We start from the raw sequence: 13930 nt of genomic DNA, 5'->3' as shown, positions 1-13930 counted from the left end.
TGCCACTTTGAGCGAGCAGGTAGACTGAGGCGGTTGGTCACATCCACCTGACTGTGGGCCAGCAGTTACGTGGTGGAACCCAATGACACCAGCATCCAACTGGAAAGTTAAAGGAAGGACAGCAGCACCTTTGGGCTGCTTTTGCCCCTGAGGAGAAGAGACATTTATTTATTTAGGAACGCTTTAGAGGAGAATTGCCATGGGTAGCCAATTGCTCATCACTGTTGAGAACACGGTTCTACTTCTCACTGGCCCAGGTTAGAGGGGAATTTTCTAGCAAGTTGCTGGATGATATTCCACTCTGAGATAAAAGCAGAATCCTACAAATGCCTAAGCGGGTCAGGCAGAAACACCGGAGACTTTTGGATAAGTTTCGATCTTGCACCAGAACTGAGTTCAGCTGTGGGCTGTGTGCAGTACAGACTGAAGCATTGTTTGTACTACTGGTCCTGACAGCCTGGTTTCCATTTCCACTATTTGTATTAGTGGAACTGCAATACGTTTGAGAGTTGAGCTAATCTGTTGCGATGTGGACGTGATAACTTTCAGACAATTTTTAGATGCTACCTGCAAATTGGATGGATGTTCCAAAAGTTTATATATAAAGATGCTTATGCTCATTACATTGCCTGGTCCTCCTTCAGAGTGCTGCAATTCATATTGTGTACAGTAGCATAACCTGATCAGAACACTATCTATCAGTGCTACAAGTCTGTTCAAAACCATATTAATTATGGGCTGGAATACTCCAAGAGAATAATGGTGGATTCATATTATGCCAGAGGTTGATATATTAATAATCTACACTGTTAGTGGTTTGGACAAAAAAAAACAACCATCCTTTATCAAGTGGAAATGAGCCGTGAGATTCAAATCATCATCAATTGCTGAATAATTTGTGGGATTCAGTTGTTGTTCTGCCTTACAAAGGCTGGAGAGCAGCGTAGATCTCCCTGCAGTTGTCAAGATGTTGCTGCCGAGCACTGTAAATGCAAGTTATAGATTTGGTCAATCAATCCGTTAGACTCTGACACACCTCTGGAGCAGGTAGGATTGATCAAGCCTGTGAACACTGAACGCCTGGTTTACAGGTAAGGACACTACCACTGCATTGCTAGAGCCCATGCGTATATGTTACATTCACTGTAGAAAGTTACAGCTAGTGTAGGGTAATTTGTGTTCTTTGTAACTGCTTTTAAACCAGTTGCTGATGAAATTATTGTTCTGCATACGCTGTGTAGAGGAAGCAATCAGGAAGCAACTTTAACTGATTTTGCTGACTTAGTGTGAATTGTAGCCACAAGTTACATGACTTACAAAGACAATATTGCGAACCCTGAACAAACATGTTTGTCAAAGTGAAATAGCTTAGAGCAATGCATTTTTTCATGCGCAAGTCAGTGAGAACATTTGTTCACATGACATGCAACACGTAAGGGCTTTGCTGTTAGAGATAATGGGAACTGCAGATGCTGGAGATTCCAAGATAATAAAATGTGAGGCTGGATGAACACAGCAGGCCAAGCAGCATCTCAGGAGCACAAAAGCTGACGTTTCGGGCCTAGACCCTTCCAACTGTCACTTTTATATTGTAAGTAGTATCGATTTGCACACAGCAAGTTCCCATGAATTGAACCAGCATTTCACCTGTGATGCCTCTGAACATTTTAACTAGAAACTAAGGTTAAATCTTGTCGAGCTCACCAGGCAGGGCTGGCCTACTTGTCTCTGAATTTGGCCACACAATAATTTACATGTGCTGGAGGTGATAGATTAAAGAATTTCTCAGGAAGATGACACCTTCACCAGTGCAGGACTCCCATAGGACTGCATTGGAGTGGTGCCTGGATTGCATACCTGTAGACTGGGACTCGAATGTACAACCTTTTGACTTGTAAGAAGGTTGGGATTCTTTGAGACACAGTTGATACCTGAAAAGAGGAGAAAGCAGAGGTTGTGATATGTTTACATAGACGTGCCCTATCTCCCACATGGATGAGTACAGAATTCCTAAGCATGTCCTCTTTGAAGAACTGCCTAGGGGCAATTCATGTTGAAGTGAGCAGTACAAACTTGTATTAGGACCCCCTAAAACACAGCCTTGCAAGTTATATCATCATAAATCCACCTCTGTTAGGAAATTACTTCAGCTAACTGCCACAAATTTGCTCTCTTTCCCAAAAAAAGAAAAAAAAAAGAAACTTGTAATATTGTGTCCAGTTCTGGTTGCCCTATTATAGGAAAGATGTGGAGGCTTTGGAGAGGCTGCAAAGGAGGTTTACCAGGATGCTGCCTGGACTGGAGGGCTTGCCTTACGAGGAGAGGTTGACTGAGGTGGGACTTCTCTCCTGGAGAGAAGGAGGAAGAGAGGTGACCTGATCGATGTGTACAAGGTAATGAGAGGCATGGATAGAGTCGATAGAGACTTTTCCTCAGGGCAGGATTGACTGCCACAAGGGATCATAGTTTTAAGGTGTTAGGAGGAAGGTATAGAGGAGACGTCAGAGGGAGGTTCTTCACCCAGAGAGTTGTGAGTGCATGGAATAGTTTACCAGTGGTAGTCGTGGAAGCGGAGTCATTAGTGACATTTAAGCGACTGCTGGACAGCAGTGAATTGAGGTGAATGTAGGTTAGGTTATTTTATTTTTGGATTAGGATTATTCCACGGCACAACTTCATGGGCCCAACGGCCTGTACTCTTCTATGTTCTATCTTCTATGTTCAAATGGAGTTGAGCACTGAATGTGGTTCAGCGTCAACATGCAACATGTCCAGAGAAAGTCTGGAATTGACACAGTTCCAGAAGCAGCTCCAAGCACTGACACTGAGAAGTAACTCCCAGCTCTATGGATGCCCATATTGATCCCACCTTAACCCCTTCTGTTGTGAGAAAGCCCCATAGAATTCAACGTAAACCTTTCTAGTTTGGACATTCTTGAATAATGTGTCTACCACGTTGCTGAATAACTTGCTGCTAAAGCAGTAAGTAAGGTGAAGAACTCTGTCAGTGTTTAATGGTTTATATTGAAGGAGTGCCACGAGGGGTCATAGTTTTAAGGTGTTAGGAGGAAGGTAACCGCAGAAGCGACCGCAGTTCTGAAACAATACATAGGATAAATCCTCACTGTAAAAATTGGTAACCAGTCCATTTATCTTCAAGTTGAAAGTTTGGAATTTCATATCCAATGTCAGTATAACTTTTCAGTTGTTTGCTTGATGGATGGACAGGTGACTCGAAAGAAAAAGCAATGTTTCATTTTGACAATTTCTGTAGTGGGAAGGTTGCAATCTTCAAATCTTTCTGCAAAAAGAAAATTCATGTTTATTCAACACTTCCACTTGAACCTTCCATAACTGTAATTCTTGTTTCCAAGTATTTCACTTTCTTTCTCACTCTGCAACTGAAGTGATGGAATATTTCATTTTCCTGCAGGTTTGCTCACTACAGACACATCCAATTGCATTTTGTCATTATTGGAATTTCACATGATGCTGACTGTTTGTGGAGTTGTTTGGCTTTCTTCGCTTTCATCAGATTGCAAAGCTGATGCTAGTTGGACATTTGTCACAAAGTCCAGTTAGTTTCCTGTCTGGAAAGGAATATCAAGCAGTTTCTTTAACAGGTGTCTGACCTGCAACATTCACATTTGCAGCAGTAAGCTGCAAATTTATTCCCAGTCATTACTTCATTTAAATAAAACCTGAGAATGATGAAACAAATCCAAAGGGGGTAGGAGCGTGTTAACATGTCATGTGATATGGTAGACTAAATGCAATATGAGACCCACATTTTTTAAAAATTCTGGAACCACAACCTGAAATGGAAGTTAGGCTACTACACAGCAGAAATACGATGGTGGCGGGTAGGTGGTTTTATAACTCAAAAACCCAGGTGCTGCATGTTTTACCTGTGCAAGGCAACATCGCTACTTGGCAGTGAGTGGGATACTTCAAGCCTGCGTAGCACTGTGAGTCTTTGTGTGAAGGAACTCCTGCCTGACCATCAGACTCAAGATAACCTAGTTTAAAAGTAGTATAAAACTTTAAGTGCAAGGGAAGCACGGACCTGAGCCTGCAAACTCAATACATCCCTCTCTTCCTTCTTTCTGATGAAAGACATAGGGGTTTAAAAAAAGAACAAGGAAGCTTAAAATAGAGAGGAAATGAGGAAAACATAGGTCCACGGGATCAATTATTGAAATGTTATGTTGGAGAAAGCAGCTGGCATCAGAGCTAAAAATCAACGCAGCCTTTGTGCGACAGCCAAACATTACCCTGAAGCCGGAGTTTTGAGCTTGCAGAGTTCTTTTTCTTATTATTTGCCGCCCATAATCTCCATATCAAACGTGATCGTGAATATGTGTGTATGTTCTTGGGGATTTTCAAGATATGCAGTTGGAAGTTGCACAGTAGTAGATGAGTATTCCTTCCTTACCTTTGCCATTTGTCAGAGGTAAGTGTGCTGAAATGATTAGTTATTTTCGAAACTCGGTGTGAATTACTTCTGTCCTGAAAAGCAGTTGGCCAGGCACGCGGGTCAACTTGTGGCTTACTTGAGAATTAATGTATTTCGTGTTGGCTTGTGCAATGTTGTTGGCACATACATCACAGCTAATACATAAGAATGTAAATATAATCTTAGTATTTCATAATTTTGAAGACTAGTATGCACAGGCACAGCCACAGCCCTGACTTGGTTATCGGATCAAAAACCTATTTTGCAGGTTACTACCACGAAAGGTTTTTATACTGCCAACTCTACCTTTTGTTTGCATTTGGTGATGACGGAGCATTCAATGTGTACAGCTCTGCTTCCTGGCTGGTTAGTGTTACGGAGTTGACAGGATTCAACATGGAAATATTATAGGCCTCTGGCACAGTGCAAGGCTATTGGTCTTCCTTTCTTTTGGGCCTTGATTCAACAGTCCCTGGATTTACCTTAACCAAGAGATTTGTCCATGAGAGAGACCTACCGGGGATTGGTTATTACAGTTTCCCAGATTGAGAAGATGTGGTGCAGAATAATGCCAACTGTGCCGGATTGATTCCCATACCAGCTGAAGCCATTCCTTTTGAGGGATCAAGGCATTGCTGACCAGGCAGCATTTACTGCCCATCCCTAATTGCCCAGAGGGTAATTAAGAGTCAACCACATTGCTGTGGGTCTGGAGTAACGTACAGGCCAGGGCAGGTAAGGATGGCAGTTTGCTTCCCCGAAGGACACGAGTGAACCAGATGGGTTTTTCCTGACAGTTGACAATGGGTTTATGATCATCACTAGATTCTTAATACCAGATATTTTTTAATTGAATTCAAATACTACCATCTGCCATGGCGGGATTTGAACCCACATTCCCAGAATGTTATCTGGGTCTCTGGAATAACAGTCCAGCGATAGTACCACTAGGCCATCACCACCACCTCTTGGGTGCTATCACTTGCCCTCCAGTAATGTCATGGTCATGGAGACTGAGAATGACACAAGGAGGTGGGGCATGGCGGGAGGGTGGGGGGGACACAAATGAAAAGTACAGCATTACAATCCAATGATTGAGAAAATCGTGAATATTAAAAACCAGCATAGCCAATCTACAACTTTCAAGGTAGGGTGGTAGGGTTGAGCAAAAACAGAAGTTCAAACATAGCATGGTCATGAGATGAAGCAGCAGCATTGTAGCATTGGAATTTTTACTTTCCTTATTCACTCTGCTGATCACTTCAACTTCCATTGACCTGATGGCAGGAAAGTCAACCGAGGTCCTCAGTCCATCATTACCCAGAGACCTGTGTCTACAAACACACGTACGCTTAACTGTCTGCCATTCTGTTCAGGTGTAGGATCTCACTGCACTATTGGTCTAGATTAACCTCCGAGGCAGTGACACCTGAGTGAAATACAAGTGAGACTTCAATGTCTTAGGGCTCACATATCCCCAACTCCCTCCCACCCCCCCCCACCCCCCGCCAGCTCCAAACGCTACTACCCTACTGACTTCCATCTGCTTTCACAGCAAGAGTGGGCAGTTTGGGCTAAGAGGGATAATCTGCCACTGTGTTCTGGCAGGTCCTGGGTTTGAAATGCTCAATATCCTGCCTTGTAATTTTACTGGGACTTTGAGTTTGTGACTCAGCACTTTCAGGAGCAGCATTTCGCTCATTTCCTGGACATGACCTACAAAACAAACAAAACTCAGTAAGATGATGATGAACTCTCTTGAAACTTGTTCAGTTCTATTTTTGGACGCTTTTTATTCGGCCATCCTTTTGTGAGTTTGCAAAATAAGGGGGCATTGATCTCAAACTGCCATACAAAGGATTTTTTTTCCTCCCAGAGGCCTGGTATTCCCTATCCTGCAGAGTTGTAAAGGCTGGATCACAAAGATTTATTCAAAGAAGGGGTACATGTTTTTCAAATGTTGAGGGCTATGAGGAACTGACATTGAAGATTTGAAACTAGGGCAGATTAGCCATGATGTTACAAACTGGCAAGGTATGACTTGAGGGACCAAATGGCCTAACTCATGCTCCTGTCTCTAATGAACTTAAGATAGTGGAACCTGCAAATGTTGGAGAATGTGAAATAACAAGGTGTAGAGATGGATGAACACAGCAGGCCAAGCAGCATCAGAGGAGCAGCAAGGCTGACAATTCAGGTCTGGACCCTTCATCAGAATTGGGGCAGGGAAATGGGATTGTGAAATAAATAGAGAGAGAGGGGGAGGCAGATGGATTCAGCAGCTTCCCCCACCCTCCCTATTTGTTTCACAATCCCCATCTCCTTCCCCTCCCCCATTTCTGAAGAAGGGTCCAGACCTGAAACGTCACCCTTCCTGCTCGAATTTTCTTTATAGATGTCTTGGGTTCACCAGTTACTGTGGTAACCGGAATTTAAATTCCCGTAATAAATCTGGGTAAACTAGGTTCATTTATGGTGAGCATGACAGCTGTAGATTATTGTAAAACCCATCCAGTTTTTGGACACTGTCTTACGTGAGGAAATCTGCTGATCTTGCTGTCGAGGCAGGGTTCATAAGCAGTGAATGTGATGGTGACCTCAGTCGTCATGTCCTGGCCCTCTGCTGGGAGATTGGAACCTGTACAGCACAGACCATGCTGTTCTTGGTCACCTTGCCATCATGTACAGACTGTTGTATAATAACCTTAAAACCCTGGCCTGAGGGATGCTTGACGATCCGAACCCATGTTGGAAAACCCAGCCTGGTCTGCATGTGACTCCAGCCCTACAACGATGTGAGTGATTCTTAAGTGTCCCTGAAACATGCCTCGGTTCAAGGGAAATTGGCAGTGGGCCAGAAATGCTTGTGTTGTCAGTGACGCACTAAGATATATGTGAAGGAAACCTTAATTCTAACCTCTAGGATCACGTTTGAGGGGCTCGCCAGCTTGATTCTGGACTGATTGCCCCTCCTTTCCTTTGCGGAAGTTCACCTCAGTGGTTACCTTGGCTACTGCATCCAAAAGTCGCTGTGCACCTTTAAAAGAGTGGTTCATGCATGGAATGAACATCCAGAGGAAGTGGTAGATGCTGCTACAGTTACAACATTTCAAAGGCGTTTGGACATGTACAAGAATCAGAAAGGTTTCGGGGGATATGGGCCCAACACAGGCAAGTGGGACTGGTTTCGTTTGGGGACACTCAGTCCTCATGGACGAGTTGGACTGAAGGGTCGTTGTTTGTGCTGTACAACTCTATAATTTTCCAATCTTGGGACCTGCTTCTTGTTGTTAGTCTGTGACGCAGTTAAGAATCTGGTGAAAGCTTTCTGCTCTGATGTGAGTTACTGCTGCACTCTAGTGGACAAACTATCTTTCACACTGAGTTTTTTTTTAAGTGGTTACTAATAGCCCTAAAACTTCTAAGGCGCACCCAGCATCCTGTCAGATAACTTGTGGTTTGATGCCTCCTTCACTGATGCAGTGCTAGATTCTGTTTTTAGTTAATAAAACTACATCTGGGAATTTGTTCAAAGAGTGTTTCTAAAAAAAACAAGATTTAGTGGTGAGCCATCAATGAGTCATTGAGCTGATGGTCAGAAATATGCTTGGAAAACATTAATCATTGGGGTTTTAGTCTTCAATTTTACTTCCGAAATAGTTGTTTCGCTCTCGCGCTCGCTCTCGCTCTCTATACACTCCTCTCTGGAAAACATTTGTCCTGGATGTTTCCGTAGCTATTAGCAATACTACCCAATTAACAATTCTGTCTCATGGCTATATAAAAAGTATGAATGTATAAACATAGAAATTAGCAGCAAGAGGAGGTCATTCAGCCCCTTGACCTGCTGTCATTTGATAACTGCAATGTTGATTTGCTTGTGGCTCGCATCTATTTTCTTGTCTCTGTTTTCCACCACCACCACCCCCCCCCCCCGCCACTCCCTAGTGGGAAGAAAGAAGGGCGTGCATTCATGAAGTGCTCCTTATGATCTCAGGAGGTCCAAAAGTTGCTGCAGCGCCGATGGAAGTGGCACAATGGAGTAGGAAACATGGCAGCTGAATGTGCACAGTAAGATCTCTCAAACAGCAATGCAAAAGTGATCTGATCATAGGTATGATTGTCATTGAGATGTACAGCATGGAAACAGATCTTTTGGTCCAACTCCTCCATCCCGAACAGTTATCCTAAATTAATCCAGTTCCCTTTGACCCATATCCTTAAACTCTTCCTATTCATACGCCCATCCAGATGCCTTTTAAATGCTGTAATCATACCAGCCGCCATCACTTCCTCTGCTAGTTCATTCCATTCACACGCCACCCCTGTGTGTTTGGGGGGAGAAAAAAGTGATTAAATATTGGCCAAGAGAGGGGAGAACTCCACTGCTTTGCAAGAATAATAAAGCCTTTGGCATCCTCCTGGTAAGCTGTTTTAGTGCCTCATCCAGAAGACCGAGGGCAGCACTGGCATTTCAATCTCAACCTCTTTGCTCAAGTTTTTGGGAGTTGGTGAAGCCTCTGCTGTCAGACCTGGTGGTGAGAGCACTGCCAAGGAGCTACGGCAGCCAAGAATGACCCAGTTGTTCTTCGAAATAAACAAGCCGACTTGCAGCCACTGTGCAAGAACCAAAAGTTTCTTTCCCATTTCATTCTTCACCCCCACCCCAGGATGTGAAGACAAATAGTACCATTGTTGCGGCTGAGCTTAGGGAAATCCTTAAGGCCCAATGATCAATTCTGACACTGTCGAGGCCTACGTGACTTGGTACCACGATCTGTAGTGAATGTGGTCATCAGGAAGCAGGTATGGCAAGCCTTCATTGCGATGTTGAGAACTTGTAAATGTTATGAAATAGTTTTATGCAATTAAACCAGAACAAGGACTTGTTCATGGACCATTAGATACTGGAGGGAATTATCCATTCGGCCCTTTGAGTCTTACCCCCCCCATTCCATCATGGCTGATATGTTTCTCAACCCCATTCTCCTGCCTTCTCCCTGCAATTTTTGATCCCCTTACTAATCAAGAGCCTAACTATCTCTGTCTTGTACACACTCAATGACTTGGCTGCCACAGAAAGCTGTGGATGCCATGTGTTCCACAGATTCACAACCCTCTGGCTGAATAAATTTCTCCTCCTCTCCATTCGAAAGGATCGTCCCTTCACCCTGACGCTGTGCCCTAGTCTCTCCTGCAAGTGGAAACATCTTCTCCTCATCCACTCCATCTGGGTCTCTCGCTGTTCTGTTCGTTGCAATCCGATCCCCATCACCCTTCTAAACTCGATCAAGTACAGACCCAGAGCCCTCAACCACTCCTCTTGTGACAAGCCCTTCATCTCTGCGATCATTCTTGTAAACCTCCTCTGGACCCCTCCAAGGCCAACTCATCCTTTCTTAGATACAGGGCCCAAAACTAATCATAATATTCCAAATGCAGTCTGACCAGAGCCTTATACAGCCTCAGCAGTGCATCCCTGCTGTTGTATTCTAGCTGTCTCAAAATGAAGACCAGTGACGCATTTACCTTCCTAACTACTGACTGACTCCAGCCAACCCAAAACTCTGTTATGAAAGAAGCGTTCTCCACACTACTTTATGTAGACTTGATGGCAGCCCTTACTTTCTTCTGTCAGATTGCAAATGGAGAATTTATAGGTTTGCAGCAAACCATCTGATCGACATCAATATGTGTCAGTATACCAATCAAACAGTAAGTGGTGTGTGATGTCTTGAGGGGTGAAAGATATAGGACAGATGTCAGAGGTAGTTTCTTTACTCAGAGTAGTAAGGGAATGGAACGCTTTGCCTGCAACGGTAGTAGATTCGCCAACTTTAGGTACATTTAAGTCGTCATTGGACAAGCATATGGATGTACATGGAATAGTGTAGGTTAGATGGGCTTGAGATCGGTATGACAGGTCGGCACAACATCGAGGGCCGAAGGGCCTGTACTGTGCTGTAATGTTCTATGTGTAAAGTCAGTTAAATGACCACGTTTGGGCTTTTATGCAGCATAAACTGACGAGACAACTGCAGGATAGTGGCTGTAAGAATTTGGGTGTTTTCAAGGTGAGTTAATCTTGAAGTTGGGGCTAAGCTGTGGTATGTGGTTGGTTAAAGGGAAAGTTGTTTTGTGTCAATTTCAGTGATGCTATTTCCTGATCTGCAAGCACACTAACAGCTGGAAGCTCATTGTTTGCCTGTTCATGTCAAACCTGCTGCTCAACTCCTGAAAACAAAAGCTGTAATTAGTTTTGACATGTCCTGTAAATGTAACGGGTCAAGAGAAGACCAGCATCTATTGTTAATTCAAGACTATGTTGGCTGATGTGGAAAGAACAAACAGTGAGAGCTTCACCTACAGGAACTGAGTTAATGGAACTCGGATTTTCAGAAAACAGTTGTGTTCTCAGTATAATTGTTCACTTCTCCATCTTTTGAATAGTTCATTTCCAAGCAAGGTGGTAACATTTTTTTTTACAAACATGCAAATTAGGAGCAGGGATAGAACATTCAGCCTCTTGAACCTGTTCCACAACTCAGCCAGTTCATGATTGATCTGGTAGAGTCCTCAGCTCCAATTTCCTGCCTGTTCCCAATCACAACTCTACTTGTTCCTTTAAAGTGTTCAATGATTATGCCTCTGTGACTTTCTGGGAAGAGAATTCTCTGGCCTCAGGCCCTCAGAGAAAATTTCTCCTCTCTTCTGTGTCAAATCAAAGACCTTGTGTTTTTGAATTTTCTACCCTGGTTTTTGGAGTCTCTAACAAGGGGAAGGCCTACTTTCTATAGCTGCTGTGTCAAGTCCCCTCAAGATCTTGTATGTTTCAGTGAGGAGCATATTTTTGTAGAGATAACAAAGTGTAGAACTGGATGAACACAGCAGACCAGGCACCATCAGAGGAGCAGGAAAGCTGACGTTTCGGGTCTGGACCCTTACAAAGTCAGTCTTCCTGCTCCTCTAATGTTGCCTGGCCTGCTGTGTTCATCCAGCTGTAAACCTTGTTATCTCCGATTTTCCAGCATCGGCAGTTCCTACTATCTTTGATATTTTTATAGAGGTACTCTTGAAAGCCTTTTATCTGGATGCATCGTATATATGGCAGCTGCTCAGCCCAGGACCGTAAGAAACTGCAGAGAGGTGTGAACACATACCAACCTGCCATCCATGGACTCCATCTATGCTTCTTGCTGTCTCAGTAAGGCAGATAACATTATCAGTTACCCTTCCCACCCCAGTTATAATCTCTTCCAACCTCTTCTGTCAGGCAGAAGATACAGAAGCTTAAACACACGTTTAAGGTTCAAGATCCGGTCCTTCCCTGCTGCTGTTAAACTTCTGAATGGACCCGTCATATTTCAAATCAAATGTTCAACTTGCTTTTTTGTGTACCACCTTTGCAGCTGTAACTTTGTATCCCTCACTCTGTTCAATCACACTGTGTGTATGATCTGCCTCCTCTGCATGCAAAACAAAGTTTTTCACTGTATCTAGGTACGTGTGACAATAATAAATCAAATCAAAATCAGGTTGTCTCTTACTCTTCAAAACTGCAAGAGACACCAGCCAGGCCTGCCTGGCCATTTCTACCACAGCAATGGCCCATGCCCCCACCCAACTCTGGTGTCTGGTGAACCTTCTCTGAACTGCTTATAATATATTTACATCAGAGATAGAAGGCACTGCAGATGCTGGCGAATCCAAGATAACAAGTTGTAGAGCTGGATGAACACAGCAGGCCAAGCAGCATCTTCGGAGCAGGAATGCTGACATTTCGGGCCTAGACTCCTCTTCAGAAAAGCTTTTCTGATGAAGGGTCTAGGCCCGAAACATCTTTCCTGCTCCTAAGATGCTGCTTGGCCTGCTGTGTTCATCCAGCTCTACACCTTGCTATCTGTAATGTATTTGCACTTTTTTGAAATAAAGAAACCAAAACTGTACATCATACTCTGTTCTCACCAACTCCCTGTACAACTGGAGCAACACCTCCTTCCTTAAATGTTCTATTCCCCTTGCAATAAATAACAACATTCCATTCACTTCTTAAATCACTTGCTGTATGTGGATACTAAGTTTGTGATTTGTGCAACAGGCTACATAACGCAAGAGTTCTGCACGCTCTCGCTCTCCCTCCATTTCAATAATAAGGTGCTTTACTATTACTCCTGCCACAGTGGGTAAGTTGATACTTGCTACTTTTTCTTTCACCCTCTCATTTGAATCTGTAAAAGGATGTGGGTAGGTTGTCTTCCTCACAAATTACTTTCTTATCTATCTTTATGCCTTCAGAAAACTTAATAACCACACATTCAGTTTCTTCATGCAAGACCATATTACGAGCTATAAATTAGGGTGGGGAGCCAACAGCCCAGTGGTATTTTCATCAGACTGTCAATCCAGGCACCCAGGTGATGTTCTGGGAGCCCTGGTTGGAATCCCACCACGGCAGATGATGGTGACTCCAGGCCCACAGCAATGTTGTTGACTCTTAACTGGGAGTTAAGGATGGACAATAAAATGCTGGCCTAGCCAGTGACCCCGACTCCCTCCTACATCCTGTGAGTAAAACAAACAAGCTTAACATTTCCCCATGAGACAAGAAACCCATTCCAGTTATTAGTCTAGTAACCCTCCTCTGACCTGCTTCCAGTGAATCTACATCCTTCATTTAAATAGGGAGACCAGTAGTGTTCACCAGTTGTGGTCTCGTCAATGCTGTCTATGACTGTCTTGTTTTGTTTAGATCTGAAAGCTTCATGGCTGCGATCCGTGCCACCTTCCTCCTGCTTGCCTCCCCTCAATTAAAGCTGCTGTTTTGTCTCCAGCCTCTATGCTGTTGTTGGGAGCAGCACCTCTCAATTCTTTTTGTCTATCCACCAAAACCACTAGCTGGTTTGTGCTCTGTTGTTTTGGCATTTGAGGCAAGTGCTGGATCAGAGTTTAAGTGAGCTCATCAACTTTTCACGCTGTGCAAATAACAGATTTCATTCATTTGTGATCCAGTAAAGATTTATTTCAGGAAGTTGATCCAGACAGTTCTGGTTGACTGGTAATGTAGTTCTAGTTGAAAATTTTCCCCATGTGAATATGTTTGTGATTTTCTTTCTGAAAATATATATTAGGACACAGAATTGGCCTTGATCCAGAAATTCAGTTCATCTCTTCATTGAAAATATTTCCAAATCCATGGAGCACAGAGCCAGCAACATCCTAAGGGATAGTTACAATAGACGTTATAACATGGATTCAGAATCTTTCCAAACTACGATTGCCCTACCAGTTGCAAAAAATCCAAAGTGCAGCCTGTTGAAAACGATCAAGTCCATTTTAGAACTTGGATGTTCCCAAAGTCTGCTCCATGCATTCTCTGCCTGTATTGCTTTGGATTTTCTGGAGGAAAATTACCTCGTGGGCATGTCTTTTTAAAAGGATGACAGCAAACAACAGTAGAGTATGTTTAACTTGAAA

The 13930-nt window shown here is 43.4% G+C and overlaps 1 protein-coding gene across 3 annotated transcripts in view; it reads left to right on the top strand.

The window, feature by feature from the left end:
• The first annotated feature begins 984 nt into the window (after positions 1–984).
• LOC125463075 (uncharacterized) overlaps positions 985–13930 on the top strand; it is an 87386-nt gene continuing 74440 nt past the window's right edge. For 2 of the 3 annotated variants that reach the window (XM_059654485.1, XM_048553748.1), the window contains exon 1: positions 4204–4453. In XM_059654485.1, the coding sequence (XP_059510468.1) occupies positions 4417–4453 (37 nt within the window). In that variant the 5' untranslated portion in view covers positions 4204–4416. Of the gene's footprint in view, positions 1092–4203; positions 4454–13930 lie in introns of those variants that run through there. The other variant, XM_048553749.1, reaches the window with a different exon arrangement.

The sequence above is a fragment of the Stegostoma tigrinum genome, chromosome 25 (assembly GCF_030684315.1).
Source record: "Stegostoma tigrinum isolate sSteTig4 chromosome 25, sSteTig4.hap1, whole genome shotgun sequence".
NCBI classification, from domain to species: Eukaryota; Metazoa; Chordata; class Chondrichthyes; order Orectolobiformes; family Stegostomatidae; genus Stegostoma; species Stegostoma tigrinum.
Note: the sequence above shows the minus strand (reverse complement) of the source record. Positions and strands in the feature narration are given on the sequence as shown.